General features: G+C 31.7%; 1 protein-coding gene and 1 non-coding gene across 10 annotated transcripts; one reads left to right on the top strand and one right to left on the bottom strand.

The window, feature by feature from the left end:
• The first annotated feature begins 13,406 nt into the window (after positions 1–13,406).
• LOC107626694 (putative glucose-6-phosphate 1-epimerase) lies at positions 13,407–17,437 on the top strand. 9 transcript variants are annotated; one of them, XM_016329595.3, is made up of 11 exons: positions 13,407–13,703; positions 13,863–14,015; positions 14,509–14,552; positions 14,624–14,858; positions 15,008–15,082; positions 15,269–15,325; positions 15,414–15,577; positions 15,701–15,835; positions 16,362–16,464; positions 16,689–16,788; positions 17,120–17,437. In XM_016329595.3, exons 4-11 carry the CDS (start codon positions 14,748–14,750, stop codon positions 17,326–17,328), a joined length of 954 nt encoding a protein of 317 aa, XP_016185081.1. In that variant the 5' UTR covers positions 13,407–13,703; positions 13,863–14,015; positions 14,509–14,552; positions 14,624–14,747; the 3' UTR covers positions 17,329–17,437. The 9 variants fall into 9 exon arrangements, with proteins under 9 accessions (XP_016185081.1, XP_088357313.1, XP_088357315.1 ...); XM_088501187.1 differs by having other exon boundaries at positions 13,454–13,703; positions 14,509–14,547; XM_088501189.1 differs by having other exon boundaries at positions 13,454–13,703; positions 14,509–14,547; positions 14,619–14,858.
• A 353-nt stretch (positions 17,438–17,790) lies between these two features.
• TRNAM-CAU (transfer RNA methionine (anticodon CAU)) lies at positions 17,791–17,862 on the bottom strand. Its single transcript has one exon. It is a non-coding gene; the product is annotated as a tRNA-Met (tRNA).
• Positions 17,863–20,786: the final 2,924 nt, after the last annotated feature.

Below are 20,786 nucleotides of genomic sequence, written 5' to 3'. Positions count from 1 at the left end.
TTATTGCATCAGTGCCTAGTCTTTCTATTTTTTTGAAGATCCATGGCCTCACCTTCCGATAATTCTGCTATCTCTAGCAACAAAGATTCAAATACTGTCAATACAATATTTAATCAGATTCCATTTTAATTTTTCAATCAAAGGCCCTTTCATGCTATTCAAGATAGGCTGGGATAACTACAAGACATGGGAGCAACAAGTCTTAGCAGCTATTAGAGGACAAGCACTGAAAGATCATCTTCATTAAGAAAAGATTCCTGCACGTTTTGATAACTCACAAAATCAACTTGTTGGAATTGAATCTTCTCAATATACACAATGGATCCAAGATGACCGAAACCTAATTTCCTGGTTATTGGCTTCTATGGACTCAGTTTTCAAGCCAAAAATGGTTGGATGTGTCTATAGCTATCAAATTTGGCACAAGATTGAGGCTTATTAACTCTCTAATTTTATTAAAAATATTAACTCTCTAATATTCCTCATACAAATATATTAGCTCCATGAAATGTTTGCTGTAAATTACTGTAAAGGAAAGAAAAGATAAAGATTCTAAATCTTTATTCATAACAGAATTAGAGAAGTAATAGAGAAATAGTTAGTTTGATTTTATTTAGTGGTATATTCTATTTTAAGTGAGTTTTGGTGTAGGGCAGTTATATATATCTTTATCTTGTGTATATATAAGCAACTGCCGTAACTTTAAAAGTGTGTGAGTGTATTCGGTCTCTCTCTATTGTTTTTCAATTTTAGCTTCTGCCTTCTATTTTTTTCTCTGTCTTTTCTTTCTCTCTTTGGTGCTATGCTCTTTCTCATTCAAAATTTACAGTTCTAAAACTCCTTTAGGGTATCAGAGCATAGTCTTTCTTTCTTTTTGAAGATCCATGGCCTCTCCTTCCGATAATTCTGCTATCTTGAGTGACAAAGATCCAAATGCTGTGAATGTAATTTTTAATCGAATTCCATTTCAAATTTTCAATCAAAGGCCCTTTCATCCGATTCAAGGTAAGTTGGGAGAAAATAATCACAAGACATAGGAGCAACAAGCCTTAGCAGCTATTAGAGCACAAGCATTGAAACATCATCTGAATAAAGAAGAGATTCCTGCACGTTTTGATAACTCACAAAATCAACATGCTGGGATTGAATCTTCTCAATACACACAATGGATCCAAGATGACTGAAACCTAATTTTTTGGTTATTAGCTTCTATGGACCCAGTTTTCAAGCCAAAAATGGTTGGATGTATCTATAGCTATCAAATTTTTCATAAGATTGAGGCTTATTAACTCTCTAAATCTATTAAAAATATTAACTCTCTAATATTCCTCATACAAATATACTAACTCTATGAAATGTTTGCTGTAAATTACTGTAAATTAAAGAAAAGATAAAGATTCTAAATCTTTATTCATAACAGAATTATAGAAGTAATAGAGAAATAGTTAGTTTAATTTTATTTAGTGGTATATTCTATTTTAAGTGAGTTTTGATGTAGGGCGGTTATATATATCTTTATCTTGTGTATATATAAGCTACTACTGTAACTTTAGAAGTGTGAGAGTGTATTCGCTCTCTCTCTATTGTGTTTCAATTTTAGCTTCTGCTTTCTATTTTTCTTCTCTGTCTTTTCCTTCTTTCTTTGGTGTTATGCTCTCTCTCGTTCGAAATTCACAGTTCTAAAACTCCTTTATGGTATCAGAGCCTAGTCTTTCTTTCTTTTTGAAGATCCATGGCCTCTCCTTCCGATAATTCTGCTATCTTGAGTGACAAAGATCCAAATGCTGTGAATGCAATTTTTAATCAAATTCCATTTCAAATTTTCAATCAAAGGCCCTTTCATCCGATTCAAGATAAGTTGGGAGAAAATAACCACAAGACATAGGAGCAACAAGCCTTAGCAGCTATTAGAACACAAGCATTGAAAGATCATCTGAATAAAGAAGAGATTCCTACACATTTTGATAACTCACAAAATCAACATACTGGGATTGAATCTTCTCAATACACACAATGGATCCAAGATGACTGAAACCTAATTTTTTGGTTATTAGCTTTTATGGACCCAGTTTTCAAGCCAAAAATGGTTGGATGTATCTATAGCTATCAAATTTTGCATAAGATTGAGGCTTATTAACTCTCTAAATCTATTAAAAATATTAACTCCCCAATATTCCTCACACAAATATACTAACTCTATAAAATATTTGCTATAAATTACTGTAAAGTAAAGAAAAGATAAAGATTCTAAATCTTTATTCATAACAGAATTAAAGAAGTAATAGAGAAATAGTTAGTTTGATTTTATTTAGTGGTATATTCTATTTTAAGTGAGTTTTGGTGTAGGGCGGTTATATATATCTTTATCTTGTGTATATATAAGCTACTGCTGTAACTTTAGAAGTGTGAGAGTGTATTCGTTCTCTCTCTATTATGTTTCAATTTTAGCTTCTGCTTTCTATTTTTCTTCTCTATCTTTTCTTTCTTTCTTTGGTGTTATGTTCTCTCTCGTTCGAAATTCACAGTTCTAAAACTCCTTTATGGTATCAGAGCCTAGTCTTTCTTTCTTTTTGAAGATCCATGGCCTCATCTTCCGATAATTCTACTATCTCTAGCAATAAAGATCTATATGCTGTCAATACATCTTTTAATTAGATTCAATTTCAAATTTTCAATCAAAGACCCTTTCATCCGATTCAAGATAAGTTGGGAGAAAATAACTACAAGATATGGGAGCAACAAGCCTTAGCTGCCATTAGAGAAAAAGTATTGAAAGATCATCTGAATCAAGAAAAGATTCCTGCACGTTTTGATAACTCACAAAATTAACTTGCTGGGATTGAATTTTCTCAATACACACAATGGATCCAAGATGTCCGAAACCTAATTTTCTGGTTATTGGCTTCTATGGACTCAGTTTTCAAGCCAAAAATGGTTGGATGTATCTATAGCTATCAAATTTTGCATAAGATTGAGGCTTATTAACTTTCTAATTCTATTAAAAATATTAACTCTCTAATATTCCTCATACAATTATACTAACTCCGTGAAATATTTGTTGTACTGTAAAGGAGAAAGAAGATAAAGATTCTAAATCTTTATTCATAACAGAATTAGATAAGTAATAGAGAAATAGTTAGTTTGATTTTATTTAGTGGTATATTCTATTTTAAGTGAGTTTTGGTATAGGGCAGTTATATATATCTTTATTTTGTGTATATATAGGCTACTATTGTAACTTTAGAAGTGTGTGAGTGTATTCATTTTCTCTCTATTATTTTTCAATTTTAGCTTCTGCCTTCTATTTTTCTTCTCTGTTTTTTCTTTCTTTCTTTCTTTGGTGTTATGCTCTCCCTCTCTTTCGAAATTCATAGTTCTAAAATTCCTTTATGGTATCAGAGCCTAGTCTTTCTTTCTTTTTGAAGATCCATTGCCTCACCTTCCGATAATTCTGCTATATCTAGCAACAAAGATCCAAATGCTGTCAATACAACTTTTAATCAGATTCCATTTAAAATTTTCAATCAAAGGCCCTTTCATCCGATTCAGGATAAGTTGGGAGAAAATAACCACAAGATATGGGAGCAACAAGCCTTAGCAGCTATTAGAGGACAAGCATTGAAAGATCATCTTCACAAAGAAAAGATTCTTGCACGTTTTGATAACTCATAAAATTAACTTATTGGGATTGAATCTTCTCAATATACACAATGGATCCATGATGACCGAAACCTAATTTTCTTGTTATTGGCTTCTACGGACTCTGTTTTCAAGCCAAAAATGGTTGGATGTATCTATAGCTATCAAATTTGGCACAAGATTGAGGCTTATTAACTCTCTAATTTTATTAAAAATATTAACTCTCTAATATTCCTTATACATGTATACTAGCTCCATAAAATGTTTGTTGTAAATTACTACAAAGAAGAGAAAAGATAAAAATTTTAAATCTTTATTCATAACAGAATTAGAGATATAATAGTGAAATAGTTAGTTTGATTTTATTTAGTGGTATATTCTATTTTAAGTAAGTTTTAGTGTAGGTCAGTTATATATATCTTTATCTTGTGTATATATAAGCAACTGCTGTAACTTTAGAAGTGTGTGAGCGTATTCGGTATCTTTCTATTGTTTTTCAATTTTATCTTAATACTTCTATTTTTCTTCTCTGTATTTTCTCTCTTTCTTTGGTGCTATGCTCTTTCTCGTTCGAAATTTACAGTTTTAAAACTCCTTTATGGTATCATAGCCTAGTCTTTTTTTTCTTTTTGAAGATCCATGGCCTCTCCTTCCAATAATTCTACTATCTCGAGTGACAAAGATCCAAATGCTGTTAATACAACTTTTAATCAGATTTTATTTCAAATTTTCAATCAAAGGCCCTTTCATCCGATTCAAGATAAGTTGAGAGAAAATAACCACAAGACTTGGGAGCAACAAGCCTTAGTAGCTATTAGAAGCCAAGCATTGAAAGATCATCTGAATCAAGAAAAGATTCTTGCACATTTTGATAACTCGCAAAATCAACTTGCTGGGATTGAATCTTCTCAATACACACAATGGATCCAAGATGGCCGAAACCTAACTTTCTGGTTATTGGCTTCTATGGACTCAGTTTTCAAGCCAAAAATAGTTGGATGTATCTATAGCTATCAAATTTAGCATAAGATTGAGGCTTACTAACTCTCTAATTCTATTAAAAATATTAACGCTCTAATATTCCTCATACAAATATACTAACTCTGTGAAATATTTGTTGTAAATTACTATAAAGGAGAGAAAAGATAAAGATTCTAAATCTTTCTTCATAACAAAATTAGAGAAGTAATAGAGAAATAGTTAGTTTAGTTTTATTTAGTGGTATATTCTATTTTAAGTGAATTTTGGTGTAGGACAGTTATATATATCTTTATCTTGTGTATATATAAGCTACTGCTGTAAGTTTAGAAGTGTGTGAGTGTATTCATTTTCTCTCTATTGTGTTTCAATTTTATCTTCTGCCTTCTATTTTTCTTCTTTGTCTTTTCTTTCTTTTTTTGGTGTTATGCTCTCTCTCGTTCGAAATTCACAGTTCTAAAACTTTCTTGTGGTATCAGAGCCTAGTGTTTCTTTCTTTTTGAAGATCCATGGCCTCATCTTCCGATAATACTACTATCTCTAGCGACGAAGATCCATATGATGTCAATACATTTTTTAATCAGATTCCATTTCAAATTTTCAATCAAAGCCCCTTTCGTTCGATTCAAGATAAGTTGGAAGAAAATAAGCACAAGACATGGGAGCAACAAGCCATAGCAGTTATTAGAGGAAAAGCAATGAAAGATCATCTGCATCAAGATTCCTGCATATTTTGATAACTCACAAAATTAAGTTGTTGGGATTGAAACTTCTCAATACACACAATGGATCCAAGATGACCGAAACCTAATTTTCTGGTTATTGACTTCTATGGACTCAATTTTCAAGCAAAAAATACTTGGATGCATCTATAGTTATCAAATTTTACATAATATTGAGGCTTATTAACTCTCTAATTCTATTAAAATTATTAACTCTCTAATATTCCTCATACAAATAAACTAACTCCATGAAATGTTTGCTGTAAATTACTGTAATGGAGAGAAAAGATAAAGAGTCTAAATCTTTATTCACAACAGAATTATAGAAGTAATAGAGAAATAGTTAGTTTGATTTTATTTAGTGGTATATTCTATTTTAAGTGAGTTTTGGTGTAGGACAGTTATATATATCTTTATCTTGTATGTATATAAGCTACTGTTGTAACTTTAGAAGTGTGTGAGTGTATTCGTTCTCTCTCTATTGTGTTTCAATTTTAACTTCTGCCTTCTATTTTTCTTCTCTGTCTTTTCTTTCTTTCTTTGGTGTTATGCTCTCTCTCGTTCGAAATTCATAGTTTTAAAACTCCTTTATGGTATCAGAGCATAGTCTTTCTTTCTTTTTGAAGATCCATTGCCTGATATTTCGATAATTCTACTATCTCTAGCAACAAAGATCTGTATACTATCAATACATCTTTTAATCAGATTTCATTTCAAATTTTCAATCAAAGACCTTCTTGTCCGATTCAAGATAAGTTGGGAGAAAATAATCGCAAGACATGGGAGTAACAAGCCTTAGCAGCTATTAGAGGAAAAGCATTGAAAGATCATCTGCATCAAGGAAAGATTCCTTCACGTTTTGATAACTCACAAAATCAAGTTGCTGGGATTGAATCTTCTCAATACACACAATGAATCCAAGATGACCGAAACCTAATTTCCTGGTTATTGGCTTCTATGGACTCAGCTTTCAAGTCAAAAATAGTTGGATGTGTCTATAGCTATCAAATTTGGCACAACATTGAAGCTCATTTTAAGGAGTCAACAAAATTTAGGATCAAGCAATTGAAGGCACAACTCAAGATTATCAAGAAACACTTTCTCATAGCATTAGAGTACATTTCGAAAATCAAAACCATTGCAGATTCTCTCGCAGCCTTGGGAAACCTCTCAAACAAAAAAAAACAGATTAAAGCTATTCTTGAAGGACTTAATGAGGATTATCAAATGCTTATGACTACTTTCAATTCAAAATTCGAAATGTTTAGTCTTTGTGAGGTTGAAACTATGCTGCTAACTCATGATGAAATGCTTGATAAGTATTGATAGACAGAGAATCTAGTGATGCAAGCAAACCTCACACAAACCTCCTTTCCATCTATTCTAAATTTCAATCGTGGAGGTAGAGGAAGACGAAGAAGAGGAAGACAAACTAGAGGGGGAAGGTCCTTCTATACTTGTCCCAGACCTCAGTGTCAAGTATGTGGCCGCTTTGGTCACATTGCTTGGTACTGCTTCCATCAATTTAACCAAGAACTTCCACCCTCTTCTCAGTCTCAATCATTCAGGCCACACGCTTATGTTCTTCACTCTGCATCCCCCTCTTTGTCACAAAGCAATTCCACAGCTTCTATCCTCCACCACCAACTCCATCTTTCCATAATCCACAAGCCTTTCTTGTTGCACCATCCACCATATCTGATCTAGCATGGTATCCAGATACAGGAGCTTCGCATCATGTGACTCCAAATCAATCTAACATGCTTTCTTGCTCATAGTATACTGGCCCTGATCAGGTTCAAGTTGGCAATAGTTCAGGTATATCTATATCTTATATTGGTAGTTTATTTTTGTATTCCTTGGATTCTGAATGATGATTTTCATTACAACAGCTCATACACACACCACACATCACTAAGAACCTAATAAGTGTATCCAAATTTGCTCAAGATAATTTTGTTTATTTTAAATTTCATGCAACTTATTGTATTGTTTATTGTCAGTTCACCAAGAGAGTTCTTCTACAAGGTTTTAGAAGAGGAGGTATTTATCAGTTTGTGAATGTTACTGTGCCTCAATCTTCATCATCCCCTAATACTCTTTATATTTTTTTCTATTTCCTTTTCTAATTTTGATCTGTGGCACAAACGCTTAGGTCATTCTGCCACCAAAATAGTTCAATCAATTAGTTCTCAATAAATATAATATAGCTTATAATAGTTTCAGTTCTAATTTAATTTCTAAGATTTGTAAAAATTGTGCTGAAGCTAAAATGCATAAACTACCTTTTTCTGATTCTAATATATTTTATGATACACCTTTACAACTTGTTTATAGTGATGTTTGGGGCCCTACCCCTGTTGTCTCTCATCTTGGTTATCGATACTATGTGACTTTTATAGATGCATTTAGTAGGTATATTTATACTTTTTTACTTGTTAACAAATTCCAGGTGTTATATGCTTTTAAACAATATAAAAATCTCATGGAGAACCTTACTAATTGTAAAATTAAAGAAATCTAATATGATAACAGAGGTGAATACAAATCTCATACTTTTGCTAATTTCATGGCACAAGAAAGTATTTCACATCGTTTTTTATGTCCCTATGTTCCTAAGCAAAATAACTGTGCAGAGAAGAAGCATAGACATCTCATTGAAATGAGTTTGTCTATGCTATCCACTGCATCTATGCCTTTAATCTATTGGGATGAAACTGTTATTATCTCAACATCTTTAATTAATAGATTACCTACTTCTATTTTGACAAATAAATCACCATATGAAGTTTTATTACATCAGAAACCAGATTATAATTTTTTAAAAACTTTTTGCTGTTCTTGTTATCCATTGCTACGACCTTATTCTAGCAATAAACTTGAATCTAGATCCCACAAATGTTTATTTTTAGGCTATGCCACAAATTATAAAGGCTACAAATGTCTTGATTCTACTGGCAGGATTTATGGGCATGTGAAGTTTAGTGAATCTGACTTTTCATATCTTGAATTATTTCACAAATCTTTTTCTGAGAATTCTTCACAGGTTCCTGACAGTAATGATCAGGTATTAAGCACTATTTGTCCTTCAATGGTTCCTGTTTCATTATTACCAAATAATACTAATACTACTACTTCTATTGATAATTGTGCTGTTAATTCTGCTTCCCAAAATGACATTGTCACTACCAATCATCCAATATTTTTTATACTAAAAATCATCAATATTTTGATACTAACCTTAACAATCAGCATTCTAATTCTTCCCCCTTAGCTACTGATTCTCCTATACTTCCATCTCTTGAGCGAAGTGAAATTCAACATACTAAGTCAAGTCAAATTAAAGAATCTCATAATATTTATTCTATGGCTACCAGGTCTAAAATTGGACATTCTAAACTAAAGAGCTATACTGCTATTGTTAACAGTACTTCTCATACAAATTATATACCAAAAACTTCCAAGGTTGGTCTTAGTATTCCATATTGGCATAGAACTATGATTGAAGAGTATAATACCCTTATGAGAACAAAAACCTGGGATTTAGTTCCCATACCATAAAATTATTGGCTGCAAATAGATTTACACTATTAAAAGGCTACCTGATGGGTCTATTCAAAAGTATAAAGCTAAGTTAGTTGCTCAAGAATTTCATCAGCAAGAGAGATTTGATTTTGAACAAGTTTTTAGCCAAGTTATCCGACCTACTACCATTTGACTAGTTTTAAATATAGCTTTCTCTAGAAATTGGGCCATTAGACAATTTGATTTCAACAACACTTTTTTAAATGTGGATTTACAAGATATTATTTACATGTCCCAACCTATTAGTTTTGAACAACAGAATGATACTCATATTTGTAGGTTGAACAAGTCCCTTTATGACTTAAAGTAAGCTCCAAGGAAATGGTTTCTGAAGTTAACTAAGACTTTGAATCAGTTTGATTTTAAAAGTGCTAATTCTGATACCTTTTTATTTATTAGAAGAATTACTGATTCTTTGATTTATATCTTATGTTATGTTGATAATATAATTATAACTGAAAATAATTCTACTCATGTAAATTCTATGATTAAGCAACTTGATCAGATTTTCTCATTGAAGGATTTAGGAACTCTGAGTTATTTCTAGGGTGTTGAAGTCTAACATACAAGTGATGGAATCTTACATTTGTCTCAAATGAAATATATAACAGATTTATTGTCCAAAGTAAGGAGGGGAGAGGCTTCTCCTATGCCAACTCCAATGGTTTCTTCTTTGCAACTTTTGTTTTCAGGTGTTGAAGCTTTTGAAGATCTAAAATTGTTTAGAACTATGATTGGTTCCTTGCAATATCTTACCATCACTCGACCAAATTTCTCCTTTGCAGTTAACAAAATTAGTCAATTCATGCATGCTCCTCTTCTTCCTCACTGGAAAGCTACAAAGAGGATCCTCAGATACTTGCAAGGAACGAAGAAACTCGGCTTGGCCTTTCACAAATGCTCTGACACAAGGTTTTATGCATTTTTTGACTCAGACTGGGCTGCTAACATTGAGGATAGAAGGTCAGTATTTGGGTTTTGTGTCTATTTTGGGACTAATTTAGTGTCTTGGTCGTGTAGGAAGCAATCTACTATAAGCAGGAGTTCTACAAAGGCAGAATTTAGGAGCTTGGCATCTTGTGAAGCTGAATTGGTCTGGCTGCAAAATCTTTTTCATGAACTAGATGTCTCTTTGTTGACTCCTCCTACGATTCACTGTGATAACCTGAGCACAGTCCTCCGTATGCATAACCCAATCCTCCAAGATAAGACGAAACATTTTCAACTTGAAATTCGGCTCATTAGAGATAAGTTGAGGAACAACTCTCTACATATTGTGCACATTCCAGGTGCTGAGCAGATTGCAGATATATTTACCAAGCCTTTATCTGCTACTTCTTTTGAGAGATTGAGGATCAAATTGCGAGTTACTCTTTGACCATACTCGAATTTGAGGAGGGTATACAGGAGAGAAAAGATAAAGATTCTAAATCTTTATTCATAACAGAATTAGAGAAGTATTAGAGAAGTAGTTAGTTTAGTTTTATTTAGTGATATATTCTATTTTGAGTGAGTCTTGGTGTAGGACAATTATATATATCTTTATCTTGTGTATATATAAGCTATTGCTGTAATTTTAGAAGTGTGTGAATGTATTCATTCTCTCTTATTTTTTAATTTTTGCTTCTGCCTTCTATTTTTTTCTGTCTTTTCTTTTTTCTCTTTGATGTTATGCTCTTTCGTTCAAAATTCACAACTCTAAAACTTCTTTAATTACAATCAAATAGAAAAAAAATCAAATCAAGTCAAATACTCATTAGGTACTAATAATCTATGTATGAATTAAAAGTGGGTGATTTTACACTAAGTATATTCGTTTTGAATTTTTTAAATGGCCAAAAATATTTTTAAAAGATAAAAAGAAAATTTTTAGAAATCAATTTTTAGTTTTTTTTTCATGCACTTTTTAATATTTATCCAAATATTTCATAAAATTTTAGAACAAAATTTGTTAAATATAAAAATCATTTGTCACTTCTTAAAAAAAATTATATCTTTTAGTTATTTTTATTATATTTTAAAGATATTTTTATCATAAACAAATATTAAGATTATTTTTATCAACAACTTGGTAAGTTGAGGACATTTTTAGTGGTTGCTCCTTTTAATTTCTAAAAGTTGAACTCAAATTATAAGTTACCAGACTAGTATATTTTAAATTTTAATTAATATTGCTTTTGTTATTGTTGCATACATTTAATAAAAAATAATTTGTGTATATGAATCCACTATTTGGATTTTAGTTGAAATTGAATTGATTTCTCCTTTAAAAATATTTTATTACAAATTTACAATGCAGCTTTCTTTCCATATCAAAATAATAGCTTGATTTATCTGTCTTTGTGTACATAGTATATAACAGAAAACAAAGTTGAAAGAAAAGGAAAACACTGTATTAATAATAAGATAAGCTTGAGATTCCATGGGCAATCCATTTTGAACAACTCATTGAAGAAAACAGAAGAATATGCGAAAAAGAAGAAATAATGTTTTGAAGTAAGTGACACTGATGGAGTTTCATTTTCAGTCATATTCAATCCAAAGAAATTTCATCATTGAGAATGGGAATTGAGATTCCTTCTCCCCACGGTTTGTGACCGTCGCTTTTTTTTCCACCACAGTTCACAAAAAAAATTGAGTAATTATCTAAATTAGTCTTTAAAAATTTTAAAAGTGAATATTTTTAGTCTCTAAAAAAAACAAATATACAAAAATATCTCTAAGATCTTATTTCGGTAAATAAATCAGTCTTTAATTTATTTTTTAATAGAGTAATTATTCAAATCAGTCTCCAAAAATTTTAAAAACGAATATTTTAGTCTCCAGAAAAATTAATACACATATCAAATTTCAGCATTTTTTTATCAGACATAATAGTCTTTTGTCCATTTTTCGACGTAACTCATAGAAAATACAAATTTGACACTTTTTTTTATTAACATGATTTTTGCCACATTATAAATCAAAGAAAAATAATATATATGTGCCACATGGATGTGTATGTTAAGTTAGTATAATTATAAAGTAGAAATTCAGTTAGTTTATTGAGTTAATTAATAATTTAGTGATCAAGTTGAGATTCAAATGAAAATAGAAGAATAACTTTGATTATACTTAATTTTTAACTATCACACCAAACTAAGTTATATTAAATACAAAATATCAAATGGTTTCAACCTTAAATTTCTTATAGAATAATCTCCAATAATTTTATTGAACATTATTTTTATTCTTATTCTTATTATTATTATTATTGAGTGAAAAACATGAAAACAAAAAACATGAAAACGATAAACACGGCATGATCTTTCTTTAAAAACTTGTTTACAATAACAAAAAATTATTAAAAAACTTAAAAAATCTAACATTTCCTCACATCTCTAGTCCTAACTATTTAAGTAAAAAAAATCAAGAAACTTTTTTCTGTCGCTACTCATTAACCAAGTCTCGTCGTACAGAAGAATAAGAACTTCAAAAATCTAACGTATCTTACATTCCAAAACAACCTTCTTAATTACCATTTCCACTTATCAAAATCTAACAGCCTAATAACTCACTAGTCTATATCATGGAGTTTAATTAAAAAAATATTTTAAATCCTAATCTCTAATTATAGACTCTAATGAACTACCACATCATACATGTTAGTATTAATAGAATAACTATTGTATGCTTAAAAAAAGAAACTTTTTTTACTAACATCGAGGTGGATGACACCAGCAATATGTACAACTCTATCTAACCGATATAGATGATTCGGGTCGTCTTCCATGTCTCCAGCTTTGATCTTTCCTTGGCGGCTATTCGTAAATCTCGGCTCTGGGGTGGTGGAGTTGGGTGCGGGATTTGTTTTGTTTGTAGTTCGAATGAATGAAATTCGATTTGTTTATATATGGTGAACGAGCATAAATCGAATTCATTGGATTCGAACTACTTAGATGCAAAATACTTGTAAATCGAATCTATAGATTTCGATTTACAAATACCACTAAATCGAAACCATTGACTTCGATTTACCATGAGCTTGCTTCACGTGCCTAAATCGAACTCATTTGGTTCGATTTACATGCATTCATAAATCGAATGCAATTATTTTGATTTATGGTCATTTTTAGTTCGAAGTTTATTGTTTCAATTTATGGCCTTTCTCAAGTTGCATGCAATTCGAATTCACTTGATTCGATTTAGTACTATTTTCTGTAAATAATAAATTCGATTTATATAGAAATGTATTTTGAGACATTCACGAAAAAAATTTCGTTTTAAGAGATCTGAGTAATTTTGTGCTGCACTTGGTTTATTTCAATAATTTATCCTATATTTTATACTAATAATTAATTTTAATGACTAATTTTAATATACATGTAACGTAATCGAATTGAATATATGTAAAAAATTGTTTTTAAGTCAGAATTAAATTCTAATAATAATAATAATAACAACAATAATAATAATAAAGGTAACTTTCAACCACCTTAACGCAGAAACAGTGTATCTTTTACTTAATTCTTTGTTAATTATTATTCTTCAGCAAATAAAAAATTTGAAAGAAAGACATCAACATATGAAGGGTGACATAAAGAAAACGATTCAAAAAGCTTGACGGTTTGTACATGTGTACAAGTACTTCTCGTATCTCCACGTACTAGATCTCTTCAGCAATCGCCAGACACACACATAATTTTACAAAAACCGGTTTTTCCTCCTTATCTTTAGCTTTGTTCCCATCTTCCCACAATTTTGCCACCTACCACTTCCTCTGGTCTCTTCAAATCTTGGGTTTGTTCAAAGTTTTTAACTTTTTCTTCATCTTTCATTTCACTGCACGTTTTCTGTTTGAGTAAATGCCTCTATGCAAGAAAAGGGTTAATTTCTTTCCCTCTTTATGCATTGCTCTTATTTTCACCTCTGTTTTTTGTTTGATGCTGTTTTGATCAGGTGTTGATTCTCTCTTTCACTGGATGTGGTGTGAATCTCTGAACTCAATTGAAAGAGGTCATGCATTGTTGTGGTTCCTTCTCCTTCTTTTACATCCTGGTCATGGTGTTGCTTTGAGGGTTCTTCTAAGATTCCTAGCTCTGGATTCTTAAAGTAAGTGCAATAACACATGATATATTTACTATTTAGTGACCTCTATAGTTTGATGGGATTTCATTTTTATAATTGGTGATTATATTCCATAAATGGTATCTTGACTTTGAAGGGGGTTCAATCTTTATTTTCCATTTTTGGTGTGTGAATAAAAGCGTTTCATTTTAAATAACTGGGCTGCATTCCATAAAACTTACATTTTTCCTGAATAATTTTTATGACGTAATGTTTATTTATTATGTATCTTGGTTTTCTAATTTATTTTTTTATTGATTATTATTATTTTTATCTTTCCTGGTTCATTCAATATTTAATTGTCTTTTTCTGCTGTAAATCTGACAAGTTTCAAGGGGTTATGTATGTGTCAGGTAGGTTGATATGCATTTGCCAAATGTTCAGAATGCAGTGTTTCATGTTTTTGTTGTTCAGGGCTATAATGGAATTCTTATATGCTGTGCTATTTTTTTAATTTATTTTTTTCCCTTTTAAATAGGATCAGAGTTTCCTAGATCTGAAAGTTACCATTGACGAGGTTAGGTAAGCAAAATTGACATTCTGGATTGAGCATTTGATTGATAATGGTAACTCACTTGTTTTTCATAGTGTAGATGTGGTCTGAATTCTCCTTCAATCAATCCTTTCGCATTGCGGCGTACCGAATTCGAGAATCTTATTAGGGTTTGCGGTAGCAGAAACGTAAAGGACCTACACTATTTTCAGCAACTATTTTGGATGGGGCATTCTGCAGCTGTGTGGGACTGTAGAGCAGCAACTGAAATTACAAAAGACTGGAATGGAATTGATCAAATTGTGCTTCGGAACCCTCGAGGTGCTTTGGCACGGGTGAGAACTTGTCGATTGCCTCGAGTTTAACATTTGCTTCAGTCATGGTTTTAGCATTTATGACTTTTGAAGCCAATCCGTGATAAGGAAAACTTGTATCACAATGACATATCTGGTTAAACTCGAGTGTATCTTCTTTTTGAAATCAGGTAAGCTTACATGGAGCACAGGTCACTTCATGGAGGAATGAGCACGGGGAAGAACTTCTATTCACAAGCAGTAAGGTGTGTGTTCTATTACTTGTTAAAATGACTTCTATGTTTTTCTTAAATTGATACGAATATGTTAAGTTGTTTTAAATGTTTAATTGATGTTGATTTTGTAGAAATAAGAAATTTTCACCAATGTCACTTAATAAAGAGGCAAGTAGTCATCTCTTATACCTTACTCTTATTGGCGATTGATTGTAGGCGATTTTCAAGGCTCCAAAAGCAATACGAGGAGGAATTCCTATATGTTTCCCTCAGGTAAATTTAATCACTGTTTTCGTTTATTCATTCCCAATAAATTCAAACATTTATAACTCACCTATGATAAGCTTAATTTGTTTAATAGTTTGGAACCTGTGGATCTCTGGAGCTGCATGGATTTGCAAGGAACAGAATGTGGTTCATTGATGATAATCCTCCTCCTCTGCCGGCTAATGATTCCATTGGGAAATCATTTGTTGACCTTCTACTGAAATCATCCGAGGAAGATATGAAGTGCTGGCCACATAGGTATGAACTTGAACGTCATATGTGTTTGTAGTTTGAATGTATACATTTTATATAGTACACTTTCTTATGTGTTTGAAGTAAATTACAAGCACTAATGAGCTAACAAATGCCTAACTGTACCAGTTTTGAGTTTCGTCTTCGGGTGTCTCTTACAACAGACGGAGATCTGAATTTGATATCACGAGTGAGGAATATCAATGGCAAGCCATTTAGTTTCTCATTTGCATATCACACGTACTTACTGGTTTCCGACATCAGGTAAGATAGTTCCTTATACTTGGTCTTTATTTTCTTTGTTGAGGATGCAGGATGTTATCATCAACCCTCTTTTCTCTCATGTATGGAATATTAGCTTCTAAAACACGTAGAATTTTGTTTAGCATCTCCGGTTGTTCCTTCTTCAGGGTTCATTGGTGATAGATACTTGGTCTATTCATCTGAAAGAAAAAATTCTAGATGTATATCTTGAATGAATTGTATTAATTCAAACATTAAATCTAATAAGAGAGGAATGTACTTTTTTGGTTGAAGCTACTAAAGACTAAACAATGTCTATTGATGTGAAACTAGCATGGATATTTGAACTTGAGATGAGTTGTTCACTAGAGAAAACATAAATTTTGTTTGTAATTGTTACCGGTTGTTGTCTATTGCGATGATATATTTGAATATTTAGCAAATCGGCGCTGCATACAAAGTACTGATATTATATGTATTTGACATCATAAAATAAGGAAATCTTTTTAGCTTGATGATTCAAATGGACATTAACTACTTTTTGTAGCGAGATAAGGATTGAAGGTTTGGAGACACTCGACTATCTGGACAACCTTTTGCAGAAGGAACGATTCACAGAACAAGGAGATGCGATAACATTTGAATCTGAGGTAAATCCTCTGGAATCTCTGCATCTTGACAGGTTTATGCATATTTATGCTTCCATTGTGCAAATTAATCTTTTTTTTTCCTATCACGCAAACTACAACAATGCATCTGCAATTTTCGTCTATGCGTTTGGTCAATCAGATATTCATTCAGTTCATGATGTCTTTACTCTTGGACATGTTGTATTAGGCAGAAGTTTTCAACGTCATTGATTTTTCCTTGGCAGGTTGATCGAGTTTATCTTAGCTCTCCGAACATAATTGCAGTTCTAGATCACGAGAGGAAAAGGACATTTGTTATGCGAAAGGAAGGTCTCCCTGATGTTGGTATGCTACTTTGCTCATATTATCATTCAAAAAGACTATCATTTCTTCCTTATAATGAGAGCTACTTCTTACAATCATGCCAACAATGCTAATTTGTCAATATGAATTCAGTTACGATATCGGTTTAAATTGGTATTGCAAGAATTAAGCAGTCCCTTTCTTTTGAATTTGAATCCTCTAAATTTGAATCCTCTAAAGTAAGAAAACTTGTAAGGTGATTAGTGATGGAAAATAACTATTAGATCAACACTTTCCGAACTATTTTCCTCTGTAATTTAATGTTGATTTCTCGAATTATTACCAACACCTTTCTGTATACCTCAATGTGCAGCTGTGTGGAATCCATGGGATAAGAAGGCAAAGTCGATGGTGGACATGGGCGACGAGGAGTATAAACAGATGCTTTGTGTTGATGGGGCAATATTTGAGAAACCGGTGATCTTGAAGCCCGGAGAGGAATGGACAGGGCGGCTGCAGCTCTCGGTTGTGGCATCAAGTTTTTGTAGTGAGCGCCTTGGTCTCGACAGAGATGGCCTCTGAAGAAGTGTACAAAGTCTTTATCAGTAGTTGGTGTCTTTTGATGATGTTACATTAACATTAAGTTGTAGAGATAGTGTTTCTTTTTTTAAGGCAGAGTCAGGTTTTGGGTGATGCTGCTTTTTTATGAAGGCCTATGTTTTTGTGAGAATGGCTATCAAATTTCTATTTATTTTGAATACTTTGGTGGTGACAACTATATGTTAAATCCATGAATTTTCCAGAAAAAAGTGGTTCAAAATTTCGATTTTTATAATAATGTCACAGTTCCGCGAAGGCTACTTTTGTCTTTAATAATGAAAAACTAGACTTTACCGGGAGGGCTAGAAACATGAGCAAAAATGGCCCTGCAATCGGAGACAACTAAAAGGTTTCGTTAGCAGACATGACTACAAAACATTTAAGATATCGGCAAGTTGAAGACAAATGAACAAAAATTAAGGCTAATCCGGAAGCTACTCTTATTATCAGAGCCAGGTTTCGATCCTGGGACCTGTGGGTTATGGGCCCACCACGCTTCCGCTGCGCCACTCTGATTGTTTAATAAGATTACCAGTAATATATTAATTATTGCATGTATTGTTTTCCAGACTCAAGTAACATTTCATCATTTTTTTTTGGGGTCAGATGCAACACTAAAGGGCTCATATAACACTTGGCGCATTTGCCAAGGTTTGAATCCAGATGTATTAAGAGGTATATGGTTTTACCAATTAAGCTAGGTCTTAGCTGCTATATTTTATTAAGTTTGAGTTTGCCATTTTTATTTCGGTGTCATTTTGAATTGGGTTTGTTGTATGTTTTGGATTGATCCAACCCGATCCAAAACCATATATTATATAACTAAAATACATGTTTTATAATAAAATTAATAAAAAATGTTGTGTTTATATTTCAGCTAATATTTTTATATTATATAATATTATCTTTAAAATGATTTATTTTGTCATATAAATGATTAAATGTGTATAATATTTATTAAATTTAACCTTTAAAAATTATATTTTATTAATTTATCATATAAAATTTATAAAATTATAAATTCTAATTATACATCAGATTAACCTGATTTAACCCAATTTATTTAAGTTAGTTTAGAACTAGATTTAAATTTTTAAAATAAACCCGATAGAATACTAAAACTGAATTCGAGTTTAACAAAATTCACTCCGATTACATGCACACCCCTAAATCCTAGACAAGTATGATTGAAAATCACTTTAGCACTAAATTAAGGAAATAAAGAAAAAGAAAAAAGATAACATTTCACGTGTTGGATCAGTTTTACACTCTTATGGTCAAGATGGATTTTAGATTCTTAAAATAAAAGTAACGTTTTTTATTTTTAATATTTAATTTATATTAATTTTATCTTTAATGTTTTTAGTATTTCAATTTTATTCTAGTAATCTAAACCTATCTAAATGTTAAAATATAACAAATTAATATTTTATTTTTTGGGTTGAAATTGAGTTGAGTTGAGTGAGTTAAACCAAAATAAAACTCAATTTATGAAAATTAAACTTGGTTAAATACTCAACTCATTAATAATTAAATCTATTTCCAAAGTTTAAACTTGACTCATACAAAATTTAGTTGGGGTCCCATGTACCTCCTTGTCATGCATAATTCAGTCGGGTATCTGTTTTGGCCGATTTTTTTTGTCATTTCTAGTACATAGTTGAGTATAAAAGTAAATAAATTTGCAATAATATTGTCAAAGATCAAACCCACTGTGGCTTGTGCTGATTTTGAGGCAAAACTTACTACAACACCTTTCGAACGCTTTGGCATTTGTAGTTTGTAACGACCAAGAATTCCGCACGTCCACTGCCCCTGGATCCTTATCATCTGGTCTCCTTCCACTGACTGTAACTCACTCTCTCAAGACTTAAACACTCACCACTGAGGTTATATTCACAAACAACATGTGTATTGTGGTGTGGATAATGTGTGCACCTTATGTTGGTATCATTATGCGTATGCATAATTATATGCATCAAGATATATGAATGAATAAATACTTCTCTTTTATTTTTGATGTGTATAGTCTATTCATCTCTCTTTGCTTAATTGCTTTGGGATGTCCCTCGTTGATTCTTCACAAATTTATTATTACTTTTTTTTTTTGGTGTCCAGCGATTCTATGAGTGTATCCAAGGTGCTTCTTATTATATCGAAAAATAATATTTTCCATCAAAATGTTATTGAATTCTTTGACAAGACAATATTTGACAAGTTTAGACTTCGATCGTTGCTAAGTAAGTGTCAAAATAATATTTCGATCAACTTCCAAATATATGTTACAATTAACTTTGAATTGGAGCCAATTAGGTACTCTGTTATGTACTCTCTATTAGTCGATTGACTTAAGTGTGGAAATCGAAGAAACAGACTCGACGGAGGTCAACTATGTCGAAGAACAGGTCAGCAGTGCAATTTGTTAATCGAAAAAGATAAACAAGTTGTGAACTTGGAGAATAACTATATTGGATTCTTTGAGGATGGTCAATCCATGAAGAAGAGGATTCTGATCGATTAGGACTCATCGAGAGAGAGTGAACCAATCAAAGGAAGTTACTAAGTAAAGATAGTTGGCAGAAGTTACAGACTCAAAAAGCTCGAAGGAACAAAGGTTAAAATCTTTTCGGATAAAGTGACTGACACAGGCAATCGGATGCAGTCTCTTGGAATCCGTTTCAGGTAACATTACCGAAACAAAGATAAGTGGTGTTTTTTTTTGTCAGGAAAACCGGCCCACATCTAGGCCCAGACCCAAACAACACAGAAGATCTACCCGACCCGACTTCAGGCTGCGTTTGAAACTGCTCTTCCCACCCTTATCCGCGCCTGAGAAAAGACCTCCATTGTTGTGTTTTATAATTGATTTGAGTTTGGATGTCCAATAAAATTTAAAAAAGCCTGAAAATATCAGAACTACAAAAGAAAAAAAATACTGGGTTAACCAAAAATAAAACCCACGAGCATCTAAACAGAAAAGCTAACGCTAGTGAAGGCATAAAAAAAAAGGTGGATACTACCATGAAGATTTTATTATTGTCTTTATATGAAGATGCTTCTTTTTTACCATTAGATGATGAAATGTATGGTTTGATTTTGATGTGTTACAAAAGTGTTATTTTTTTTAAAGTGTGGCTAAACAAACAAAGTACACTTTTAACACAAGAATCTTCATAAAAAGATGTTTTTAGCATCTTCATTTGAGTAGTTGCCAAAAAAAAATTCAAGTTATAAGAGCTTAATATAAAATATGCATTCCGTTTTTATCTTAGCTTTTTTATTGTTTTAGCTATATCGAATTATCGATCATGCTTTTTAGGATATAAATGAATTAAAAGGCTATCTCTAATTAATTTTAAGAAGCCAATAATTTATTCTATTTTATTATATAAATAGAAAAGATCACTCAATTAAAAAATGATAAGTTGTTTAAAAGGAAT

This window comes from Arachis ipaensis, chromosome B1 (assembly GCF_059453495.1).
Source record: "Arachis ipaensis isolate K30076 ecotype BB chromosome B1, ASM5945349v1, whole genome shotgun sequence".
Lineage (NCBI taxonomy): Eukaryota > Viridiplantae > Streptophyta > Magnoliopsida > Fabales > Fabaceae > Arachis > Arachis ipaensis.
This window is presented reverse-complemented; position numbering and strand designations above follow the sequence as displayed.

What these genes read in the sequence shown, in the direction of transcription:
- LOC107626694 (XM_016329595.3), top strand. Translation starts at nt 14,748, where the DNA reads ATGGGGCATTCTGCAGCTGTGTGGGACTGTAGAGCAGCAACTGAAATT. An exon ending in TTCTATTCACAAGCAGTAAG is followed by an intron (nt 15,083 to 15,268) that starts GTGTGTGTTCTA and finishes GATTGATTGTAG; the next exon opens with GCGATTTTCAAGGCTCCAAA. An exon ending in TTACTGGTTTCCGACATCAG is followed by an intron (nt 15,836 to 16,361) that starts GTAAGATAGTTC and finishes TACTTTTTGTAG; the next exon opens with CGAGATAAGGATTGAAGGTT.